Source organism: Peromyscus leucopus, chromosome 1 (assembly GCF_004664715.2).
Source record: "Peromyscus leucopus breed LL Stock chromosome 1, UCI_PerLeu_2.1, whole genome shotgun sequence".
NCBI lineage: Eukaryota > Metazoa > Chordata > Mammalia > Rodentia > Cricetidae > Peromyscus > Peromyscus leucopus.
Window position 1 is genome coordinate 22,106,900 of NC_051063.1, and position 26,932 is coordinate 22,133,831.

Below are 26,932 nucleotides of genomic sequence, written 5' to 3' on the forward strand. Positions count from 1 at the left end.
TACATCAACGTGCTTCACAAATAAAGGTGGTATTACACTGGGCCAAGTTATCTTAGGAACCAGCAGGCAACTTATCAATATATGATTGAATTTGCGATGATTTGCAAGGATGCTTTTCATTAAAATATAATAATTCATTTTCATCACTATTTTTCACCAAAAATATTTCTTGTAAGAGCATCTCCCAGAAACTTTCTTCAGCTGAGGGGTCTTGGGATCCAGATGTGTCTCACCATCGTTCTGAGGTGTGATGTTAGTCATTCAATGTGGTAACATACAGATGTTTGTGAGTTTTTAAAAAAAAAAAAAAAGACAACTTTGTACTCCTTGAAAATCACCCCCATAGCAGAAGAATCATCTCACACACATCCACTACAGTAGTGTTACTAAAGTGTGACAGGAAAGGGAAGCTCCCATATCCCACGGTCATAACTGTGGTGTGGGCCTATTCCTAATAACTCCATTAGTGATTTTAACTGATTCCTGTCGAGGAACAAGGGAGGCATAATTAAAGGGAACTGTGAAATCTGGGGAGGCACTTGAACATACACCCTACCTGCCAAAATAGACCAAAGCACAAAACAATTAATGGGAAAAGCAAGGTTCATTCATTATTTTGCTGCATACACCAATGTAAAGGAAAGTATTATTTCCATCTACCCTGTCAGGGTTCCAGGAACTATAGAACACAAGGCAAACCCTTGGGTTCCCTAGTGAAGTTTCTAGTTTGAGGAGATTCTGGAGAAAGCTGGTAGCTTTAAACAGCCTGAAGAATTATCAGTTTCACCTGAAGAAAACTGCATTAAGTAATTTTCCCTCACATAGCCAGAAAGCCACACAAAATTGTCTCTAAGTATGAAATATAAACATTTATAATTGCAGCAGCTTGTGTTGAGGTCCCAAAAGTGAATACCAATGATGTTCGACCAATCAAAGGTCAATGTCTAGCCAACACTTAGCAACTCACATGAAGTTCAGAATCCTTATGGAAATTCAGAATGGATAAAGATTCATGTCACCTCTAACTTTTGGCCAGGCATTGCTTATATTCATCTTTTTAAAGTCCATTTGACAACAGGCTAGAGTGGAAGGAAACCCCTATTCATGGTACTTCCAAGGTGAAAATGAAAAATTCTGATAAAACACAGCCTTGAGAAGAATTTCAAGTGGTCAATTGCCTTAGTGTTCTCTTATTTCACTCACGTACCGGGAAGAATTGAAGGACAGATTCTGTGCCTTTTGCTCTGGAGGAAAAATTCTATTCTCAGTGGAGACCTTTACTGGTTGGTGGTTTGCATACTTTGCTACTTGTTTTATCAGCATGCCCCTGCCTCAGTGGACTGGAGAACTGCAAAAACACATTTGATGAACAAGGCTGGAGGCCTGTTGGTTTTCGGTGTGTGTGTGTGTGTGTGTGTGTGTGTGTGTGTGTGTGTGTGTGTATGTGTGTGTATATGTGTGTGTATGTGTGTGTGTATATGTGTGTGTATGTGTGTGTGTGTGTGTGTGTGTGTGTGTGTGTGTGTGTAACCTTGATTTACGTGAACAAAAAGACTACTCTCTGAATGCAACAATCCAAACTGTTCCTGTTCTTTTCCTTTCTTTATATAGCTTGAAGAATGTTTGGCTGAGATTCCAGGTCCATCTTATTTTTCAGTGGTATGTGTCATATGTCTGAAGGACTCTATGCCCATGGTCAGGGCACCACTTAAGAGCAACTTGCCTCTCCTGATATACATTATCTTATGGGTGCTTTGTTACTGGCCCCTATTTCAGAGTTGGGCCTCATAAAGCTGGCTACGTTAAGACAAACTAATGTCATTTAGTGTCTAGGGGGAGGCTGAGAAGAGGATTAGAGGCAGGCAGGGGATATTAAACAAGTCCATGACTAACAGGGTGTGACAGAAAAGAGTTTTACTCTTTTCAACAAAACAATTCCCTACGGCTGGGCCCATTACTCCACTGTGCCTTTATCACCTTGGAATTTTTATGGTTAGTTTTGATGAATTCACATTTTTGTAAAGCTCCTTTTGAAATCATGCCAGTTTTCAATTTTTAATTAAAGTCGTAAATAATCTTAATTCTGCCTTAAAAGGTTTATTGTTTCTTTCTTTTTTTTTATTACTGATGCCAGGAAATATTTCAAATACCAAGTCCTGACGTGAGTGAGCAATTAGAAGCTCTCTAATGTCTAGTGACAACATTGTACCATGTAAATATAACGCACTGGGATATCGGCCTGAGATTTAGCAGCCTGGATGGACTGATTTGGGGTTTATCAGCAGCTGCTTCTCTTGGGAAAGACACTGCCTCTTTTGTTAGATGAGGAAACTTCCATCAATTTCATTTCATGAATTAACCACCACAGATTTAGAAATGACTTTTTTGGAAGTCAACACTGTAAACTTGTCACTGAGAGCTGAACAAAGAAAGTCAACCAAATCTGATTCAGCCATTTGCCCAAACGTGGACACATTAGAGAAGGACTATTCTGCTTTACGTAAATCAAAATGAAGCAAGGGCTGCAATGGCTGACATGAGACCATCAGACTGCCTGAAAGCCCACCTTTCTTACCGAGACTGCCAGCCGAAGGCTGCGGGGAACCGTCAACACAATCATATCTTATAGTCTCAAGGTCTCTCTTTCTTTTGCAATTAGTGCTTCGGGAATGTTCACACAATCAAAACTACTCTTCCTTTATATGAGGCCAAAACACACCATTTTTATACAATGAAAGGCATTAACAATATTTAAAAATGCCCTGTGTGTTTCCACACCAGTAAGCATCGTTATTGCTGTCTCCATCGGAGATTAATACTATTTCCTGTCATGACAGAAGGCTCTGTGAAGGTGTGTTCATCTTACGTCATTAGTAAAACCTCACTGATTAGGGACAACTTGCAGGTAGAGAATGGGCAGACTTAGAATGAAAATTCTCTCTCATCTAGAAGACTGGGCTTTTGCAAAATGAATATAATTTATTCCTTTGAACCTGTAAGATACAGACCATGACAAAGCCAACAGACAATGATCCTTCTAAGGGATCCAATCGTGATCATGTGTTATTTTAAGAGGAGCCACCGTTCCTTCAATTTTATGTACATTAAAGAAACTCCCTCTGCTTTTCTAACTTCAAGTCATATCCAAACCATGCCAAGGGATTCTGGATAACCATTTATTGGTATTCCAAAATAAAGAGATTTAAATATATTTCTAGAGGAAAAAAACCAATCACAATTGATTTACAAGATTGTAAGAGGTTAAGTAAACCTGTCAAATCCTTACAGCTGAGTGCTTTTCCTTCTCAAAAGGGAGACGTGATTAAAGTGCTGTCTGTACATGAGCCCCCGAAAGGCACTCAGGCTAGCACCTCAAGACACAAAAAAATGCAGCATCAAAAAAAGAGAGAGGATTTCCCAACACTAACTATCAAATCCCAAAAAACTATGAAAACAATGCACAATTTTGACTAGAAGCCACAGTGACCGGACAACCCTTGCCAATAGGGTTCATTGACTTGAAATAACTTAAGTCTTAGCATGCCCTTAAATTTGTTATAAAGTCCCCTTAAATAAATCAGGTAACCGACGCAGTATAAATGTAGCACTAAAAGAGCCAAGTTAGTGCAACGTGCTTCTGCCGTGGACAGAAGGCCCTAGTTTTTTCAAACATGTAAAAGCTTGGGTGCTGGAGAGAGTCAATGGATGAGGTGCTTGGGGTGAGAGCATGAGGCCCAGAGTTCAGTCTGAGGAATAAACCACGTGTGGCGGCACGTGAATGCGTGTGGTGGCCCATGCCTGTGTACTGATAAGCCACCTGTGGAGCATGCGCGTGTGTGTGTGTGTGTGGGGGGGGGCATGTGCATGAGAACTGATAAGCCACCTGTGGTGGCATGTGCTTGTGTATTCACTACTTGAGAGGAGGACATAAAAGCAAGTGGACAGGTCCTGAGGAACGATACCCAAAGCTGGACTTCTGGCCTCTTCCCACAGGTGCGTACACATGTGCACCCACCTCCACATAAATAAGATTATGAACCCACACCCACCACACAGCCCATAAAAACTCAGTGATGAAATGACTTGGGAGACAGTAAATTCCCTGTCTCAGAAGGTTTGGAAGGCTGGCCAGCCAGTCACAGGGCTGTGTAAAGTTCATAGAGCAAAGCAGACAGGCAACGTGGATGACCTCTGACATTTATTCCAAATAGTAACATCATAGTATCTGCAGATTTTGAAATCTGCACGAATCCCTCACTGATGTCAAAGTCATTTAGGTTCAGTACTTTGTTCTCTCCCTCCCTGATTTCATATATAGTGCCCATCAAGTATCTTCCCTCAAGCCAACCATGGGGAATGCTCTCTGCAAATCGTAGAAAATCACCCAAGTTCTTCATTAGAGTGGAAATTACTTGGGCTAGCTGGTACTTTTACGAATAAACATTTCTCCAGAAAGAGCTTCTAGAAATTTCCATAAAAGCTTTTTGTTATTAACATTTCCTGGGGTTGGTGGCTGGCATTAATTTTCTCTGCAAGCTTCCCCAGAAATTTTTATGTGACTGTACTAGCTGTGCCAACTATAGCCTTGCTGAGGCCTCAGGGAAGACGTCTCTCCTCAGTATCAAGCCTAGGACATCTTCGAAGTCGAAGGATTCCAAGGCTCCGCAAAAAACTCTGTGACTGCAAGAGTAATTCAAACATGCCTTTCCCGGCTGGAAAATTCTCTTTGAATTTTACCTTTTTCCTTGCTTGTTGCTCTTTGGAAGAATGCGCCTTCACATGCTTTCTTAGGGAGCTTGGGTCTGTGTAGCGTTTTGCACATCCTGGAATTTGACAAGCATAAGGTTTCTGAACGAGAAAGAGAGAAAGAGCGAGCTGTGGTTAAATCACAAAGGTAACAGGGTCATGCCTTATTCAGACTGCTCAGAGCATGAACTGCTACCAAATGACAGATGTCAAGTGCAGGGTAATACTCATGCATTTTAATTAGAACACCCAGGAATTCTGCATCATGGTGATGAGAAGTGTAAACTTTCAAAATGCCCCACAGAGGTGCCCTATCCTTGATTTTAAGAAATTACCTTGCATTGCAGTATAACCATAAAATCTCTTGTGGAAATTTAACGTGGAAGTTATACTTACATACTTACAGTTATCTCCCTGAGAAAATCTTTGGTACTGTCAGAAACAGTAAACAGATTCTTTAAGGATTCAGGTAAAGAAGCTGTAGAAAAGTCCAGAAAAGACTGGGTATGGTTCAGAGGGGACCTGATTCAGAAAGAAGGAAAGAATTAAGAAGGAAAAATTAGTATAAAGTGAGCAAGAAATAGTAGGTCTCAAACAATAGACATATGAAAACTCAGCCAGAAGAACAGTAATATTATTAGTCACAGAGAAGTCAAGGCTGAGTGACATGAATGAGCCCTTAGTAGATGGACAAGGGTGCAAATGTGCCCTTTCCAATTTCCTGTGCAGCAGAGAGATAGAAAGTGCATGCAAATGTGAGCGGTGTCCCCAAGCACTTGGCACCTAAGGTAGAAATGAATGCATGCCTTGGGTGGGAGGGTAAGAACAACTCATATGCATTCTGACGTCAGCATTGCATCATCACTGTCATCAAGGGTTTGGAGACAATGACTTTCCTGCAAGCTAAACCAAAATCTGCTGACTATTCCAGTAATTTAAAAAAAAAGAAAAAGAAAAAGAAAAAGAAAAAGAAAAAAAACAGGAGTAATTGTGTAGACAAGATGAATTATCATCTCCTTGGGAAATGAGACCAGGACCTGTATGGTGCAATAGGAGAAAGATCTGAAATCTCCTAATGGTAGGATTCCTCCTTACTCTGCCATGATCTTGTTCTCATGTGTGTATCATTTTCTGAGTAAACATGTGGACTTTCTTATTGGCTTGCTGGGAGCAATATTTAGAACTCAGTGACATTTTGCCATTCTTTTCATCCCAAGAACAAGATAGAATCATGGGATATCATTTCATTTGAAATGTCTGATTTGAATATTGGATATGATTACTCACTGACTGATCTTGACTTATTTTTGATTGATTAATTGAATAACCCAAGATTATGCTTCTAAAATGTGCTGGGCACTGTATTAAATTCTATAAAACTCTAACAATATGATGGATGAACCAGGCCCTTACCTGACTTGTTTTTTAAGTGAGCAATTATTGGCTAAAAAAGAGACTTCCCTGGGGGAACAGAGATTTTGCTTTAATCTGGGCATCTTTTCTGAGTTCATCCGGCCTTCCTGAATTATCCTTCCCTACCCTGCCTTCACCTCAGAGGAGCAAGTAGCCAGTATCCATCCTTAAGAGTAGTTTTGGCATGAGCACATACACTTGAGAATTTGAGCATGAGAGGATACTTCATGGAAAAAGCTTTATCACACTGGTGTGCTCTAGAAATCTAAGACACTGTACATCAGGTTGGGGATGCCATTTGACATTTGACTTAAAATACTCCTTGGAGAACGCTTAATACACACCATTCCTCCCAACTAGCCTTGAGGCTTTTCATGTGGATGCCACTTGAGGGCAGGATGGCCAATCAGCTGTCAGGCTCCCCTGTGGACAGCAGTGCTATCCCGTTATTTTATCTGATTACCCAAGCTTTAAATGGCATGCTATACTCCATCAAAAGAGGCACTTCATTCTTTTCTGCCTGTCCTGAGTAATTACTTCTCTTATTTCGATTTAAGATGTTAATAGAGAAATGTATTAATAAAAACTTTCAGGGTTATTATAATGAACTCAATATTCTTTGTGGGGAAAACCATTTTCCTGAGTAAAGAATTTGTTTAGTTAAAAAAAGATACCTTAATGGAAAGGAACATAAATTTAAGTTATAAATTCCTCAAACAGCTACAGTTTACTTTGGAAATCAAGCACTTAATTTCTATATGCTCTTAAGGGTTTACCAATTTGTTAAAAGAAGTAAACGTTTTAATAGGAGACAGTTTGGATTTTAAGGAAAAACGATAATTTTAACAGATGTAATAAAGAAAAATCTCCTTTAACAAGATAAAAATGACTAACTTTTAAGAGATGTTGCACTGAATTCAAATCATAAAATTATTTTCTTAGGCAGTTTTATTTAAAAGTTTTAAAAGGGCTATACATTTTAATGATGAAATTATTTTATAAAATGCTGTATGTGATTAGCTAAAACTAGTGCCAACAAAGGGTACTGTTGAAAAACAACACATTTCCTCAAGGATGGCTTTGAAACTACAGAGAACTGGTTAAGTGGAAAAATTCTCAAGACCATCTTATTTTATGAATGGTCACACTCCCATGATAAGGCTTAATGACAAACGGGAAAATATACTGAGTTAGACTAAGACCATTTCAGATACTACAAAGTAGGACATTTAACATAATTTATTCAAATGTTTGTACATTGAAAAATGTGAGCACTTTTCCTATATTTATGTATTATTCTATTCTATTGGTCCTGATCAAATCAATGAATTCAATTTGGCTAAAAGCGGTAAAAGTTTATCCTTTGCCCATACTGTGTTAACTATGTTTGAGGTATTTACCAGACAAACCATCACATCTATGCATATTAGGAGATAATTCTGTTTAGAAAGGTTATATGACATACATAGCTAAAATGACTTCTACAAATATGACTAATGGAGACTAATATAAAATGTAATAAATATGTCAACTATAACATCAGAAGAATCTTAAATATGTATGAGAAGGTGTGTAGAAATAACAGTATCTTTTCAAAATTCAGGCTCTGGTGTAGTTTAATAATAGACATCAGAATGTTAACACTGAGAAAGTACTGTCATGAATACATTATTTGCAGGAACGTGGGATAAGAGATCTGTGATGTGTATAATACATTTATCCCAACGGCTTTGTCAAGTGAAGCGAAATTACACAGCCTCTACCTGGCCTCCTGTAAAGAAAATGGCATCAAAGCTCGAGAATGCAAAGGAGCGTTATCTACATAATGGGGGAATAAAAGACAAAAGTTACACAGAAACAGCATTTGCAAGGAGCAAAATGGAGCAGCATTAAGGGAGTTAAGGGTGTGAAAATAAAAACGCAATTGTTCTCATAAGGTTGATAAAAAAGGATGTGTGGCTGCTAACACAGAAAAAGCATGCATGAAATGAACTCGGGGAAAGATCTGCTCTGTCTTTTTAGATCAATTGCAGGTGAAAACAGCAGATGGTTTTCTAAAGCCAAAGCCCGGATTCATGCTCAACACCAGGCTCGCTAAAAACTCAGGTCAAGAGGACAGGAACACAGGGTCAACACATAAACACTGTATGTCATATTCTTTCCAACTGCCTACACTGTCTATTTTGGTACAGCCTGATACATTGATAATTACTTTAATTATCTCGAGTGGCCATTCTGTGTGCCAACATCTACTGCATGATAGCCCCTGAACTGGTTCTGCTTTCCACAGAGAAGGGACTAAATAACCCTGATCCTAGAAAGATCTAACATGTGGTATAATTCATAACTACAAAAAAAAAACCCTAAAAATAAAAAAGCAGCAGCCACACAGGGCACCCCTGTGGGCACTTCCCTGTGTTCTGCTGAGCTTGGCACTGCCCCTGTGACCTGCAGACCAGACAGCAAACCCCTACACCATCCTACCATCAGGGGCCCTTTGGCACACACAGCTGAGGCCGGAAGGTGGAAAGCCCCTGCCATCCTTACAGTGTCAAGATGTGTCCTCTGGTGCTTGGCGCGGTCACTGGAGTTGCTGAAGGCCTTCTGGCAGCCCGGGTGCTGGCACAGGTATGGCTTCTCGCCCGTGTGGCTCCGCAAGTGAATCTTGAGGTTCTCAAGTCTTGAAAAGGCCTTCTTGCAGCCTTCAAACTATAAAAAGGAAACAAGTTTGGGTTATTGAGAAGGACCCCGAAATGCCCGAGATGACAGAGGAAAAACAACCATTAGCTTGTACTTAGCTAACAGTAGGATGAATTTAAATCCAAACAGTAGCAAATCCTGCTTCTAAAAATACCCGTGTGTTTATGTGAATTGCATCTTTTCCACTGTATATACATGCCATGTTCCATACCAGATTTTGGTCCCAAACTGATTTCTGTGATTACTTATGTCAGAGAAAATTCACTGTGAGCCATCTGGCTCAATCAATAGAAACATAGTAATGTGTATTTTAAAGATTTATTTAAAAAATTAACACACTTTCCTATTTTCAAATTAGTCTACATTGAAGGAACTTGAAAGGAAGAAACTTTCAACAACTACTGAAACAAACAAGAGAAATCAGAGTGATATATGACAGAAAAAGAAGACGGGAAAGGTCTAAGAATATAGGATGAGGAAAGCAGGTATCCACTAGATCAAGTCAGTCAGACAGATCCTTGACTATTTGTCCAAGTTTTTCTTTTTTTTTTTCCGAGACAGGGTTTCTCTGCATAGCTTTGCGCCTTTCCTGGAGCTCACTTGGTAGCCCAGGTTGGCCTTGAACTCACAGAGATCCGCCTGGCTCTGCCTCCCGAGTGCTGGGATTAAAGGCGTGCGCCACCACTGCCCGGCTTCTCTTTTTTTTTTTTTTTTTTTGGTTTTGTCCAAGTTTTTCAATGTTCACATGAGTGATCAATGTCAGCACGTAGAGTGAGGACAAGCTGAGTAAGTTTTCAAAATACCTTTTAAAGGGAACTAGGAGAAAAGGATTCACTTAGTGCTAAATCATTCCAAATAAAGCAACCATTTAATATTGTTGTTGTTGCTGTTGTTATTATTATTATTATTTTAGAAATTTCACTACCTAAATATTAATAAGAGAAAGATAAAACATTGGTGATTTTTAAATGTATGCTTGTAGTTTGTTTATAACACATATGGAGAGTAGCTTTAATTTAATATATCGTCTGTGGGTAAATTATTATAGGGTCACAATGATGCTAACATTTCACATGACAGGAAGGAAATGTGTTGGGGAAAACCCTGCAGGCAAAGGATAAAGGTGAAGTGAAGACACCTTTTGTGCAAAGCCCTAGAAAAATTTATGTGAATTTAACACATTTAAATCCACTACAGTTGTCATTATTAAGTCAAGTTAGGGATATGGGAAACAAAACACGGTGTGTTTAGAGTGATTAAGATAGCTGAGGGGTTTTTTTTTTATTTTTTTATTTTTTACTTTTAGAGAAATGAAGGGGGAACCGGAGAGACAGACATGGAAACAAGTAAGGCAGGTAAGAGGAGGACTGTTCTCATTCGAAATTAGTCGATATTACTTAGATGTGCTACACAGACCTCATAAGCCGCCTTGGTTCCCTCGCTGACTACAACAGATGGTGGAGAACACTGGTTGTGAAGGTTTCGGTGGCTGGAAGTCTCATCCTTAAGTAAAGGATGAAGGAAGTAGAAAGAACAGTCGACTGTGTCACATCTCCATCTATTTAAGCTGATCGCATTCTGCAGGCTGGAGTATTTTAAGAAATTTATGAAAGTTGCACTTATTTTTGATTGAGAGTTATACATGTCTCACAGACATATGTTGGTTTATTTCAATTTTGATATTTTGCTTAAAATAATTTTCGGTGTTTTCCTGATTTCTATTTCACATAAAAAATAAATTTAGCCTGAACAAAGAACGCTGACAGAGCTGACGGCGTTTTCACAGCCAAGGGCATAGAATGCCACACTGCGGGGGGGAGGGGAGACGGCTGCAATTTATGGGGCCTTAGTTCTGCAAATTTTCAAATGCATCTCAAGTTCAGGGATCAAAGGGTTCTAATTTAACTCCTAATTCATAGCTAAAAGGTCTCTGCCAAGCAAATGTCTGCTTTTAAGGTTCACTCTGAATGAAGAATCAGAGCAAAGTCCTGGAGCCCAGTTTATTTTGCTTGGAATGACCTGGTTGAGCACACTTCGGTCTGAAATGAACTTGCGGTTTTGGCCATGCTGAGCCTGTAGCCTCTTTCTTAGCAAGGCTCTTTCTTAGGGCAGATGTCATTCTGGGGCCAGTTCCAGTGGTACATACCCAGAATTGGGTGGGACTCAATCTCTCGTTCCTTTTACAGTCACCCCAAATCTTACAGAGGAAGCTGCATTGTGTTGGCACCAATGTGAGAGTGGAGAACAAGTGATAGCTTGGATAACAAGGTTTCTATGAATACCAGACACATAGGACACTTCGTCCACCTCTCCCGCAGAATGAGAAACCCAGCTGTGTGCTTGGATGGTTCAGCCTGCCCATGTGATGACATGTAAGGCAGATGAAGCTAGCAATTCCTCATCCTTTCTATTTAATGTGACTTAAATGTCCGCTTAGAATTAGAATTGAACCGGTTGCTATTATTGCTATTTACACAACCAATACTCAAAAAACGAAAGGTCTGGCATTCCGAGTTCCAGTGAGGAAGAGAATACCCTGACCACATGAAGTAGCAATACTGAAGGACAGCATGGGCGTCCAGACAGGACAGGAGAGCAAGAAGATAATCTGTAAAATAATGGAACTCTAGATGACGTCAGATGTTTCTGCCACGGCAAGACTGGCCGGCGGACAGAGAGAAGTATGGTAGTATCTTCAGGGGAAACAAAGACAGAGAGCATGACCTCACTGAACTGTATGAGTGAAGGCAGGCAGTCCTTAGAAAGCAGTAGCTCCTAATAGACATCAACCACTCACTCTCGCTGAAAAAGGTCACTTGAAGAATCTATGGACCCAGGTCCTCAAGGCCTGGCAGATGCTTGGTGGAGGGCCCAAGGCCAAATGGCTCAGAGTCTCCTGAATGGACTTGTTGGGATTCTGTAAGAGGGAAGAGGGCCACTGCTTCTCTAATGGCATCTGGATGGAACGTGAAAGCGAACAATTTTATAATGAAGTGTTATCATTCATTATGGGAATAACCTTACTATTCAGCTTGAGAATTTCCTCTCCCTGAGGCAGTTTCACCCCTACACTCACAAGTTCAGTTAAAGGAAAATGCTTTAAAAATAAGCTAACATTTAGGCAGACTTACAAAAAAGTAAATTAATAAAAAAAATCTCAAATGGCTAAAACTGCATTCTTGGAGAGTCTGGGCAGATGGATGCCTTTTAATCCTCTTAAGACTTCTTTCATGACTTTCACACAGCTATTGAAGGTGTTGAACCTTATAGACAAACACCTGAATAGAGGGAAGTCATGAATTAGGAATATTTCCTAGGTTTAATATACATGTTTTATCAGTGTGGTTCTCACAGTTCAAGATACCCAGAGAGCTAAGATACACACTACCAACTGTTGATCTTTAGTCCTGCTGTGGTTCAAAGCTTCATCTCAGGTCCCTTCTTCCCTGGATTGACTCTGAAGCCATGAATCTGAAGGCTAGTAACCCAGAATTGAATCACAAGTCCTGATTTGTCCTTAACTCAAAAACAGATATAATACAGGAAGATGAGGGGAAAGCAAACCACAATCAAACAGGAGACTTCAAAAGGAAAGAGAAAGGAATAAAATAAGATTTTAAGAAAGAGGAAAAAAAACACACAGAGCAATAATGGGGTTGGGACAGTAGACATGGGATATGGTATTCACTTAGTATTTAGTCCATGCTAAGTCTTTTCTCCTTGCTATTCATTTGATCTAAATCGTATCTGCTCTCTGAATAAGCCCTGTGAATATGTTTCATTGTCTGCTGCTAGGAGGCAAAAAATGGATAAAACTCAATGTTTATTCATGCAAAGATGACAGAAGCCAAAGACAGTATGTATTCTGGGCAGGTGACACACTAGTGGACCCTGAGCAATGGTACTCAGAGCCATGAGGACAAGGCCAGCACCAGTATCCTCAGAGAACTTGCCAGAAGCGTGGATTCTTTGATCTCACCTCAGAACCCATCTCTAGGGGTAGGGCCCGTGTTCATAAGTGGGAACCAATGCTCTAGGAGATACCCTGTATGCTATGATCATCGTCCACCTCCTTAGGCAAATCCCATGACAGAGGGAACGTGCTTCAGAACTCACCATTTCCACTTCAGCCTGTCATCTGAACTTGTCTAGCAGCAGCTATGCTATGACTGCAAAGAATCATCACTGCAGGGTAGTGGGGGGGGGCAGTCATCATTCACAAAGCAACGGAGACAAAACTCCCACAATGCCAATCTCTCACTAGAGAGTCTTTAAACTCACAACTTTCAAACATGCCACCAGGCAGATGTCTGGTCCTAAACTAGGTGTGCCCACCAGCTTTCACCATGGTCTTCTGGCCAGTAAGCCCCCCACCCCCCACTGCAACTGCCCATTACAGTCTTCTGTGGAGAGAAAGCACTGGGAGGGGCCACGTTTCCTATTTGCACATTTCAATGGAACTGTAGGCATGCAGGAGAACGGTGCATCAAACTCTCAGAGACAGATCTGTAAATCTCATGGGCCTTGAAAACACTTCATGGCATAAAGCCTCACTCTCAGAAAAATCTCTTCAATGCTGGTTTTAAGTAACAAACTTTAATCAGACATTTTCAAGTTCCCTCAAACCGACAGAACCTTAGCTTGCATCACTTGGCTAATTTAGAAAATTATTTCATATTTAAAGAATCAGACTGGACTGCAATCATCATCAATATATATTGGCTTGATTACGGATTGTTGACATTCAGTAACATTCAGATGACCTTTGAAATACTACTTTCTCTTTCTATTAGAAGCTTTTGTGTAAGGTGCTAGAAATGAAAGGCTCATTAGACACCATTAAAATGGGATTTATTCCATATGTGTAACCAATAATCAAGTTGAATATTATCCCCTCCTCTAATCAGCTACTTGGAGTGCCAAGAAGGACACATTGGTATTGAGAGCAGTAATAAAAGCAAGCCTTCTTGATCAGGTTTCTATACCATTGCTAATAACAACAAAACCCAAACAGAAAGGAGTCTCCGATTCTGGACATGCTTTTTAAAAATATACATTTGATTTCAATTAAGGCTTGGTGTTTCTGACCCTTGGAGGTATGTGCTTTTATAATTCCACCAGTCAAGACCAATTAATCCCATTAGTGTTGGCTGCCACCATGATATGCAGTAAGAACTGGCCAATGAATTAGGTGCTAATTTGTATCTTAACATACCACGAGAGACCATAGAGATGAGAGGCTTCCATGAAAAAGTCAGCAAACATTTCTGATGCCCTGACTACAGTCCAGGTGACTTTCACAGTAGGTCTAAGAGGTCAAGTCCCTTTAGCTTAAGTGCTTGCCTTCAAAGGGTGTACGATTTCTTCTGTGACTCTGAAAGCAAGGGCCAAGGGACTTGAAGAGGTCCAGTTTCCACAACTGAGAAGCAGCAATATACTCAGCTGACATTTGCTTGAGAGTTTCCTTCCAGAGAACCTCCTCAATGTTAAGCATATGTGAGTCACATGGAGGACTTGAGATTCACATTTCAATGCCTTTGTCTTCCAAAAGAAGAGTGAGCCCCTGTGTTTCTGTCTCCCAGGTAACGCCAAAAGAAGATCAATGCTCAGAGATTGTATTTGGAGATGCAAAGTTCTGGGATCCTTCATGAAAGTGTAGACTTTGGTGGGATATAGAAAAGGAGACACAGATATTAGAACTAAAGAAAAGACTAAAAGAATAAAGACAATGCCTTGGCTTCAATGAGCCAAAAAAAAACTCATCTTCTTCCTTAGGATACAGAAGAGTACAACCGAATCTTCAATAACAAAAAAGGTTGAAGAGAAAAGTCAGTCAAAAGGAGGAGAAGGATGAAGATTCAAACAGAAAGAATGAAGAAGCCCATTGGGGCCAGCAAGTTTGATCTCCCTTCCATGACTCTCCACTTGGAAATACTCTCATTTTGTGTCATTCCACTGAGTTTGTGTTTCTAGTGAATTCTAAATAGCACAGGATGTTGCAGTAAGCCTTAGTATTCACCACATCAGTCTACAGACAGTGTTACATAGAGACCATGTCTAGTTCACCAAGCAACACTTAGTTCCTCTGCTCCAGAGAGTGAATGTCTAAAGGAAGATAGGACATGGTCTGCATATTCTTACTGGTGTTTACAGCTCAGTCACCCTTTGTCCCCAGCATTGTACCTAGAGGTGCCTGTGTTCCCTTCAGTTGCTAAAAGGGAGTATCTGACTTTGTACAGAGGAACAGTGGCCTCACTGGAAAATTACTGAAGGTCACCATTAAAACTGTCTTTGGTTCAAAGCTACTCAGACTGAGCTTCCAAAGGTTCCTGGCATCCAAAGAGATCTGCTCTTGGCTGTCCACGGCAAAACCTTTTAGGTCTGACTGCTTTTGGGTCTGACTAAGGTCAGCAGAAGGGAAAAGAAGCGATGGCATTTGGCCTCAGTGGGTCCATGATTCAGACGTGTACCACTCACCCAGCCTTCTTAAGTGGCCTATGGTTCTCATTTATCCAGACTTTCTGGAACTATTAAAAATGTTGCAGAATTAATATAAAACCCATTCAGTAATGTTTTCCGAAACAGTACTAGATTCCAGTCATTGTTTCTTCCTTGTTATTCTGGTGTGCAAAATGAATCTATTAACCAGCTCATAAATTCCTGCCTGGCTTGTTGCACTCCTTGTTTTTGGATTAATAAGAAATCTGTATAAAACAAAGGTAACCCACGTGGGCATGTGTGTAGGACTTTGACTGTTTTAAGGCGATTCAGTACTTTTGACCATTTGGAGCCCTGGGTAACAGCTGCCGTTAGGAGGGTACTCTAACTGAGGCAGCAAAAGACATGCAATGAAGCTGGGAAAATGATTCTTGAGAGGCCATGTGACAATGTGGGGGAAAATATGTTACTTCTGTGCCAACAACTGAACCATGCTGAATTTTTATGGAAATTATCAAGTGTCTGGTTTATAACAATTGAAAGGAACTGGGGTCAAACGGAACCTCATCACAGGCATTATATTCACAGCTACAAAAGGAGTCTGCCACAGTGGAGGAAACATGGCTGTGTAAGATGCATGATGTGGCTCTTTATAGCTTCTCACCAAATATAAGCATATATATACATACACACACACATATATATTTGTATGTATTTTTTCATGTTGTTTCAATATAATACAATATAATAAAATTACAACTTCAAACCAATTACTGTTTCTTTGACCAAGTAAACAATGAAAACCTGGTTCCGTGGAGGTTCTGTTGTTTCCTGGCACTGACTTTATGCAATCTGTGACTGTTCATAAGAGCATATATTCTCCAGGGACTGACAAGACCACAGTAAACACACTTTGAATATATGCCAGTATAATGTGTATTTTATGAGTATGTAATTATTTGTGTACAAACTTATTTAAAAGCAATTAAATTATTTAACTTTCTATGTAAGCATTGCCAAGTACCACATAGCTTAGGTGTAATTTTCACCCTTGATGGATGCACACGCAAACACTAATAAACAGCAAAAAAAATATGTTTATACAACATCCAAGCACCCAGTTTTTCCTTATTTCTATGCAGTCACAGACACCATTATTTGCTTCAAATTCAGTCTCCTGACATTGCATCCGTACATGAGTATGTGATATTTGGTATGCACTGGAGCCTCCATTTCGCCTACTCCCTACATGGTGCATGCAAGCACAATGCTTCTATGAGCTATAGACAAAACAAACCAATAAAAGCAACAAACACTTTGCCTCTCTATGGTAAAGATGCTTTCAAACTTTAAGATAAAAGTTCAGGGTGACCAATTCATGTGGCCATGCAATCAGTAGTGACCAACTCCCTGCTCCCCAAATGGGCCTGCCCTTACTGGGCCTCCACATGTCCAGCATTTTCCTAGGCTCTGTGGATGACACAGGGAAGCATCAGGCTCAATCCCGCCTTGCTTGTGTTCCTGGTATATTCCATGGGATTGGCTCACGCCTAGCCAGCTTCCACATGTTCGTGTTATTTTCTGTGTACCAAAGATCAGAGGTGAACAATGGGGATGGATTGTAGACAATACATTTTCTAGCTTCTCCGAAAGTCTGCCTCAGAGACACATTTTCAACCTTTGGAAGGCAGATAGGGGTTGATGAAATAAGAAAGAAACGAGCAAATCAAAGAAGGTGTAAGAAAGCATGAGCTAGAGAGACTACAGGTCAAAGAAGGGACGAGGTGGGATGGAAACGCAGCAGAGACCTACATCTTAGCATCAGCATCGTCATGGGGCCCTTTCCCTCTTCCCTGTGCTCCACACCCCTGCTGGCTCTGGTGTGACCCAGCTGCACTCCCCCAATTAAGCCCTAAATTCCTTTGGCTTCCTGCTTTTCCCTGTGCAGTGCCCTCTGCTGGTAACAGCATGGAGCCACCTCCTCTGCGAGGCTCTCCTCAGGCTTAACCAGGACACACTGGATCTGTCCCACACATGCCCACCAGACTGCTTGTTCCCAGCAGCACATAGAAGCAGGCTAATTGGACTGTTTGTTTCCCTCACTGGCTGTGAGCTTTATGAGGACAAGGGACCAAGTCTTACTAATCTTTTTATTGCTGGCACTAGGTACGGTGTTTGGCATATACTCAAAGTGATCATACATTATTTGCTAAATAAATGTTAAATGAAATGGAGAGAATGAACACTTGGTAAGAAAGCATATTGATTTCCTAGACTTCCTTGTGTAGTGAACTCATTAGGGCCTTTTAATTAGGGAGAGCTAGTTACCACTTGCGATGACATCAAACAGTCAACCTCTTAAAAGCTGTAAAATGCATTTATGGGGCTTAAATATTGGATTTTAATGTCCGATAGAACTACTGCAAAGTATATATTCAATTAAACTAATATCTATCCATGTGGCGAAAATACTAATTACAACATATGGTACTATTTGAGTGCATGTGTGTGCTGGATTAGCTCCTTTATTGATGTTCTGAGACATTTTCAGCAATACTGGTAAAGTCAATGGACTATTTTCCTACCACACCCTTTCCCAAATTTGAGCTAAGCATGCACTAACACATTGGAAACATGTTATTATCAATAATTCAAGACACATAAATGTGTGCCTTCCTCATGCATAAAGGAAAAGAAACTGTTTTAAATTGCCCTTTTAAAACTGAGCTAATATGTTCTGCAATATGCCAGGAAACAGCCTCTCACCAGAGTTTCTCATGAAGAAAAATAACTTTAGGACTTTGCCCTGAATTGCCCTGAGTCAAGAATCCCTGATGAGCAGGTCCAACAATTTCCCATGATGCCATCCTGCTGTCAACCATCCTACAGCCAGTCTCTCTAAATGGGAGACAGCAGTTCAGACCCTAGGTTGCAGGTCAGAACCATATAATAGCTAGGGACTCTGTGTTCAAAGTCCAGCATTTGTCACAAGGCCTTTATGCCAACTTTCTCATTGGCAGTGGACCTGGCCACCCAGTAATTAATAGTCTTTGGTTGTAATGATGAGACATGTCACTGCTTGCCTTCAGCTTCATTAAGATTTGGCACGCTTGGCTTAACAGCACTAAGCAATATATTTATTTACTATGGTGTTTCCCAAAATGATTGCTGAATTCTGTCATCTCTTGACGGAGAAACTGTCTGTGGGTTCAAGCAGAATGTATGCTAACATACATTCAGCAATACAAGCCTCTAAGACAAACTGTTTAAGTCAATTTGCTTATCATATAGGCATATAGGTGCAAAATATGTGCATATGTATTTGTGGATGCAGCCACGGCACACTGAAACACTTGCACGCATATTCCACACAGACTCTGCAATAGGGGTGTGTGTGTGTGTGTGTGTGTGTGTGTGTGTGTGTGTGTGTGTGTGTGTGTATGCGCATGTGTGTGTTTAAGATCTGTGTTGCAGGGGTGTAGAAGCAAGCAGGAAATTGCCAAGAGAGAAGAGGAAATTCACACACGAAGAGAAAAGAATAATTTACCATAAATTGGCCCACACCGAGTGTATTCCAAAAAACAGAGTGCAATATGCCAAATTTTTAATGGCTCTTGCTATTCCAGATCTGGCCCTGACAAGCTTTGGAAGAGATGCAAGTGGGCAGGAAAGATGGGATTAAAAAATTATGTCTTAAGTCTTTTCCCTTTCAGATGCAGACTCTCCAGCCACGATGGGGGAGGAAAGGAGAGGGCGAGCGCCACGAAAGTTTTCCTGACTTTGCTGTTCTATAAAGCCATGGATTCCCATTATGTACAGCTTAAATAGAAATTCCCTCTCTCTTACCAAAAACCACCTACATCTAGTGACTTCAGTGGGAGCAGACATGGAAAGGATGGCCTCGGAAGCCTGCCTTGGTCCTGGTAGCATGACAAAGCATGCAAAGCATAACAAAGGGAAGAAACCTCACGGTGATATTCCCTTGCAGTGCCACAGCTCTGAGACTGAGTACCCTTGCAACAATCCGGACCGTCCATGAAAACCACTCAGCTGCCTTGCAGTCTGTGCCCCCATTCCTTCTCATCAAGGCTGAGCTGCTCCGTGCACACCTGACTGGCACGTGACAAACAGAAAACCCTTCCTGGCTCCCACCTGTTGGTCCTCCTCTTTCTGATTTTTAACGACTCTAGGTCCCCATCCTATCCAGAAGTCTTTCCTTCTGGGTCATAGAAGAAATTGTGGTCACACCCCGTCCCTTCCCTCCATGTGCCTTGGTTTATTCATGTGTAAAAATCCAAACAAGGAAACAAAAAACTATCTCTAAGTCTGTGCACTCCTTTCATGACCTCTGAGGTATTAAGACAGAGGTATTACTCAATCACTGTTATGCACACAACAAACTTTGAACCCTACAATTCTGAGGTCAAAGTAAGGACCTCAACCCTCTCATGTATGGCACTTGAAACAGCTTACACTTTCTCCCCATGAAACTGACTCCATTTACCATGAGAGTTAAGTGAGACTCGACCCCAGCTTGCCAAGGCTGAAGTGATGTGGATCACTTCTGATGCTTTACATTTACTCAGACTATGCAATTGATCGCTGCATTCAGTGAATGCCACCCCTGTTTCTTATTCTCCAAAAAGGTAAAAAATAAAATAAAATAAAATAAAATCAGTTGTTTTCAAGATATTTTTCTTTTGCTATTTTATCTCATTGGCAGACTTAACTATGACCTTTACCCAGTAACCCTGGCAAGAAAGTACTTAACATACAAATTCTCAGTGAATGCTATGTGTTACAACATCATCATCATCTATTATGTACCTAAACTATATAGTATTTATTGTCCTTTTTTAATGAGTTAGGGGGTGTATTAGTTAGGTTCTATTGCTGTAATAAAATACCTTGAGCAAAAATAGTTTAGAAGGGAGAGTTTATTTTGGCTAATGGTTCTAAAGAGGGTGTCCATAACGGCAGGGGAGGTACAGCAGCAAATGGCTGGAGCAGGAAACTGGCTGTCCACACTCCCATCCAAAAGCAGGAAGAAATCAGAGTGAACCGAAAGTGAGGCAAGGCTCTAAACTTTCAAAGCTAGCCTCTACTAATGAACTTCCTCTAGCAAATCTACAATTCCCAACAGTTCCAGCATCTCCTTCAAATAGTGCTACCAGCAGGGGACAAAGGGTTCAAATACATAAGGCTATGGGGACAATTTTCATTTAAACTACTAGTGGGGGACTTAGGCTAGCAATGGAGTCAACTTGCCCAAGTCATCCAGCTGGTAGACAGCACAGCACAAAGGAGAATCATGACCTCTGACTGCACCCTTCCCTCCAAAGGGAATGCAAATTCTGGAGGGGAGGGCCATATAACAACAATTGTCTTTGGGAACTCCAATAACCAACTCCACTTTTTCATGTTTTTTTTTTCCCTTTACACCATGAAAAATATTAGGAATTTCAATTCACAAGGACTAACTCTCCTAAATTATGCCAAGCACTCTTACCAAAGTATAAACACAGAGTTAAGCCGTCAGCTACGACTAGAAAGTTCCATGAACCATATGTTCTTGGCATGATCTTGCTTTTAACTAACTATAGTTCTCAAATTTGGGGGAAATATGTGGTGTGCATCTGTGAGCCACTCAGAAACACTGGCTGCTAAGAATCAGACGGAAAGTGAGACCTGGGATGAAAAGAATCAACATGACCTTTTAGACGGACGTAAGTCTGCATGTTCAGCCAAATAATGAAAGAACTTAGAGCATGAACATTTATTGTTAAAAAAAATTAACTAATAAATAAAAATAGGTATTGAAATTACTACTGATTCATCCATAGTGGCAAAATTTGACCTCCCTTCTTCAACACATACTGTAGAGAAAACTTTACATAGAGGAAAGAAAGGTGTTTTAAATATTCTCATAGTCTAGTAGGAGCCAAAGACATGTTAGGTGCTCTATACATTTTAATTTAACTGTCAGCTACATCCACCTAGATATTTGCTATAGTACTTCTAATTCCACTTGAGACAAAGCAAGCTTCTTGAAAAGCAAATGCCGTTCCTGTTACTATTTCCATCGTTGGGCACAAGAAGCACATGTGTATAGCATCCTAATCCTCATGGCTATCTACAATTAACATTGGCATAGAGCCCTGCCCCCTCCTCCCCCGTCCCGCCCCTGCCAAGTCTCTGTGGGCTCCAGGCCTACCACCTATTCCATGTCTCCTTTCCAAGGCTTCCATAGGACCTCAGAGGACACAGTATAGACCTCAGCAAGGACTTGCCCAACCTTGAGTTCTCACTCCCAGAAAAGCACCCCTGGCAGCTCTTTCTCCCACCCATCTCCCTTTCATTTCAAATCCTTGAAATGCTCACTCACGAACACTTTGTCTTCCTCTGGGCTTCTGAGGCTGACCACCACCTACCCTATCCAGTCTCCATCAGTGTTCTCCTTGTCTACTCAATCCATTTACTCAAATATCTACTATGTGACTGCTGAAGCAATGTCAGGAAAATAAAAAAAAAAAAAAAAAAAAAAAAAAAACCCCAATGAGGTTCTCCTCTATGTCAAATTCTCGAAAGTTTTCTTAAAACTAGAGTCCTTAAACCTTGCCATGGTGAATGAGGTCATGCCTGATACTCCTCATTTTTTTCTCCAAGAGCACCCACAATGTCCCCTCCTCTCTTGTTCCCCCACCCATACCTTCTCTCAGGAACCATAGTTTTTCCTTTCTTTACTGGGAAAAATGGTTTCCTCCTATTTGGCTGGTTAAATCCCATGCATCTTTTAGATTTTAGCTGAAATATTCCTTTTATAGGAAAGCGTTCTTTGTTCCCACAGTTAAGTTTAGTCACCCACGTATGTATACTCATAAGATCCTCATGGAACTATCAGCTTGTCTTTTTCATGATGCAGCAGCATGTGTTGCATTTATAATGCAATGGGAATGAGTCATATTAACCCTCCCGCCCCCAAACCCACTCCCTCCTTCCTTCTCTCCCTCTACGACTCAAAATCTATTCAGAACATTCTGCCAAACAGTGATTGTTCTAATGAACAATGGGGAATAATCAAACATAAGGAACAAGTCAAAGTTCAAACCTTAAGGTCTAGAGACAAACACTATTTGTGAAACCCTCAATAATTTCTAAATGTTACATGAAATGTGTGTTTTTCTAGATTTCAACTGTATATACAGAAATATCTCAACTGGTTTTGACAAAGTTATCCACCAGGGAGATGAATAAATAGCCTCAATAAACACTTATGCTGCAATTACACCCAGCAATAAGTGACAATAGGTCTTGCTTTATAGTGATCTAAAAATTCAAAGCCCAATTATTTTAGTTGCTCGGTAAGTAACATTGAAAGGATGTGGCGGTAAAGCAACTTGGGAACATGTTGTATTAGTGAAGGCTAATGGTCCCTTTCCGATCCACAGAGCCACTTGTGTTCCTCTGTAGGAAAAGAAGCCTTTTTCTTCCTTAACAAATGAAGAAAAAAATGGAGAAAGCCATCCATGAGCTACAGCCAAGAACAAAATGAAAGCAGGGAGGACTCCTTTTGATCCTTCAAGAGTGGTGTTTAGTTAGAGAATGTATGCTGGACTACAGACAAACAAGACCAGAAACATGAGCATCTGAGAACCAAAAAACATGTCACCAGTAGTTGCCTTTCTAAAGATACATTTATAAGAAGAGAGAGGAGATTGAGGAGATTGGGGAGATGGATGGATGGATGGATGGATGGATGGATGGATGGATGGATGAATGGACGGACGGACGGACGGACGGGAGAGCGGACAGATGGACAGACAGCATGAGAATAAGACTCAGAATGAGAGAGGAAGGACATGTCTCCACAGCTCCAGACTTCAGGGAGACTGACACTGACTTTAATGACAGGGTCAGTTCCTGACTTCTTTTAGGAAGCAGAAGCTGCAAGTAATTGGTGTAATTAGCAGTCTAGATATGCAAATCCAACTCAAACTTGAAATGACTGAGATGGAAAGGCACTCTCAACAGGAACAGGGAAAGGAAGGAAGGAAAGAGAGGAGCCAAAACCTATAAGCTAAGAAACTCAACCCCACGCTGCCCTTTTCTGGATACGGATGTTACTGAAGACCTAGGAAGATAAAGGAGGACCAGTCAGACAGCTGTCAGTCTGACAGACTTGAAGACAAGTGGGGTGAAGAAGATTGGGAGACCCAGAGGCTACCTAGCCACAGGTCCACCCAGACCAAGGGAAGCTGGAGAATATCAACCCACGAGGCAGCTCTGGGTGCTCTTGGCCATCTGCTCCTTGGGATCAGCTGTTGTTCTACTAGGAGAAATGCTTTGAGCTTTTGGTACCCACCCCCAAACAAAATCATGTGTCCATTTAAATTTGTTCGTTTTGGGGGGAATTACTACTACGTTTGGGTCCTTCCTATTGGAAAACAGCAGAGGACCTCACAGCTTTTCTGTGCATCTGTGCCTACGTGAAACCAGAGCCGCCTGAGAACAGCTTGGGTCTTGGGGGGAGGACGCTGACACACTGAGCAGAATTCTAGACAAGGCTCAGCCTACGGACTACACTTTCTCTGCTGGTTCTTTTCCTTCCTAAGCATCTGCTGAATGGCTCCCTTCTGAGTTCTGACTCTGTCATGCTTATTCCTGTTTCTAGAACTTACATGGTGTCTGGAATCTGCCAGGTGTCCAATGCATAACGTTTACAAAATCTGTGATTGATAGGTAGCAGTGGGTCAAGACGTCCAAATGCCAGAACTACTCTCTGGCTCATCATTTATTCAGTGATCACGAATCAACTGCTAAGAGTTTATGGTCCACAGACCTAAAGCAATAATGTACCACGTGGTATCCAGAGGCAATGACTGGACTTATTTGTACAAGTCTCCTGCTCTGATTCAGTAGGTCTGGGTGAGGCCTGGAGTCCACATCTCTAAAACCCAAATCATGCTAATATCACCTGTTCTCAGGCCACAGTTTTTAACAATGAGGTTCCAGAGGATCTAACCTGAACACAGTGAGGTCCCAGAGGATCTAATCTGACCACAGTGAGCTCCCAGAGCATCTAACCTGAACACAGCTCAGATATTTTACATTGAAAAATTACATTGTGATTGTTAGCTAAGTAGTTCGTTTCTGGTTCAGACATTCTTAGCTAGGGACAGAGGTTCATCGTTCCTCTCTTGTCTCTGGAACTCAGTGGTCTCATCTATACAATTCTTTGATGAACTCCACCCCTCATGGCAAGGTTTGGCTATGTCTTTATTACTCTAAATCAGGTTCAGTTGCTCCAAGGGACCTTGACAAGGAAAACTACATGGACTTAGATTGGAAGGGGTGCCTTTTGAGAATGTGTAATGACTATGTTTCTGTTGAAAATCAGGGCACGTGTGGCACTTGGGGCTTTAAGATATATGAAGATTTTCTTTCTGAGAACTTCTTCCCTTTTATGTTGTCGCTGTCTCACAAATCTTTGTTTTCCACAGCTTCCAAGCCACGGTGGATGGCTTGAAATAGGCTGGTCAATACTGATTTTGGATCTTTATATTGATTTTCACATTTCTCAAATAATTCAGTGATGCCTTTGTGAAGTGACAGCTTCTGCTGCTTCCTAAAACAATGATACAATTACACAGATGATTTCTGCAGGCAATATCTGCTATCTTTTCATATACAGGATCTCGCCTCATACTGCAATGCAAAGAGCTGATCCCTGTTTCGTGATGCTTCCATGGATTAAAAACGTAGCTTAAAGTGTCTTTTTTGATAGCAATTCTTTCTCTAGTTCTTTCTGTTGGCTCTCCTGGAGGAATACTGCCAATGGTAATTACATTTGCTTATTATATATGTCCATCTTCTACCCCACACAGACACACACACACACACACACACACACACACACACACACACACACACACACACTTTCTGAGAAATGTCAACATGTTGCTTTATGTCTATAGTACACTCATCAACATATCAAAATCCAAATTTAGAAGCCTAATTCACAATACCACTTTCCTCCCTCCTCTCCCCTTCACTGGAGTAAATGAAATTCAGCCTTTGTTGGAAGGAAATGTAAAATGTGTTTCACACATATATTTAACACTAATCTGTTCTCTTTACCTTAATTATGCTTTGAATTTCTGTGGAATCTTATATTCCAGGGACTGAATTTACTTTTATAAATATTCATTGATTCTTTCCCATCTCTAGTTAAACTCCTGCTAAACACTACCTCCCATTTTGTATTTAGGGAAACTGAGGCACCAGGGAGGAATCTATGGGTTGCCACTTATCATACCTGCAAAGCAGAGAAAGTGGCTAGGAAATGTCTGGGCTGAAGAAGCAATGCTCTCAGAAATAAGAGTACAATACAGGCTAAAGCAAAAGTAGACTGTACACACTGCAGGCACAGTTACATTCCTTATTTTGTCCTCTTTTCCTCAGTACAGGGAGCAGCAGCAAAATAGCTGCCCTGTGGCCAAAGAGAAATGATTACAGAAAAGAACAGCTGGAGCAAACAAGGCAAAGTGCTTGGACTGGAGTCAGTGGGAGTCCATCACAGTAACTAATGGGCTGAGAACGTTGCTGCTTTTTTCCACCGAGTAATCCATATGCAAATTTCCTGCAGCATTCAATATGCACCTCCAAGCTCTGTAAATGTTTTCTATTCTTTTCTGCTTAGCTCTCTCAGCTTTTTCCAATTAGGCCCAGTTTATTTGAAGGGAAAAAAAGAAAGAAAGAAAAAATGTCGAAAGCAAGGATTAAGCTGTGTAACTTATGGAGAAAGGACGAATATTAGAAATTCTTTCAGGACCTAGAGAATGAATTCTTTCCCCATCCTCCCTGCTGGGATGGGGAATGAGAATAAAGTGAAAAGGGGTTGAAGCTGTGTTCCTTCTTTGGGTTTGTTCAGTTGAAAACATGCCTTTGACAATCTGGAATTGAGTCCAAAATTCATGACAATTCAGACAACAGTGCCCAGGGAATAAGCCAGTGAGCAAAACAAGTAAATAAAGGAGAGCTGTGAATGCCCCAGAGGACCCACCTGGCACACACAAGTTCTGCAACAGCAAGAGAAATCCGGAACTGGAGGGAACAGCAAGGGAAGAGAGAGAGAGAGAGAGCACTGAGGGCTGAGGCGAGCAGAGGTGTCTGTCACCAGAAGGGAGCCTGGATGCTACTAGGGGAAATGTCTCTCAGGTAGGGAGGATGCTGAGAAAAAGCCATCCTCAACCACTGTCACTGCACTCCAAAGTACGTGCCTTCTGCCTTAGCTTATTGAGCAGGTTCCACACGGAGAGTTGTAGGCCATTCTAGTCCTAAAGGGAAGAGGGGGAGACTTCAAGTTCCATCTGAGTCCTTATGCACTGAGACAAACAAACAAAAACACACAACAACCGTAAACCTTAACTCCAAAGACAGGAGGGAGGCGACTGGTGCCCCAAAAAGCTACCTTTGGGGCCAAAAATAGCCTGTCTCAGAGGCTGTCATGAAGCCCAGAGAAATAATTCATGATATTTACCAATATGAAAGCATCATACCTGTGAAAAGGGGGTTATAAACAGTAGTTAGGGTTGGCATCAGATTAAAGAGCAGGAAATATCCAAGATGTTTCCAG

At 41.0% G+C, this 26,932-nt stretch overlaps 1 protein-coding gene across 2 annotated transcripts in view; it reads right to left on the reverse strand.

Moving 5' to 3' along the window:
- Window positions 1–26,932, reverse strand: part of Glis3 (GLIS family zinc finger 3) — a 429,706-nt gene that overhangs the window by 94,539 nt on the left and 308,235 nt on the right. For both annotated transcript variants that reach the window (XM_028894398.2, XM_028894415.2), the window contains 2 exons: window positions 8,707–8,868; window positions 4,738–4,848 (listed from right to left, as the gene is read on the reverse strand). In XM_028894398.2, the coding sequence (XP_028750231.1) occupies window positions 4,738–4,848; window positions 8,707–8,868 (273 nt within the window). The remainder of the gene's footprint in view (window positions 1–4,737; window positions 4,849–8,706; window positions 8,869–26,932) is intronic.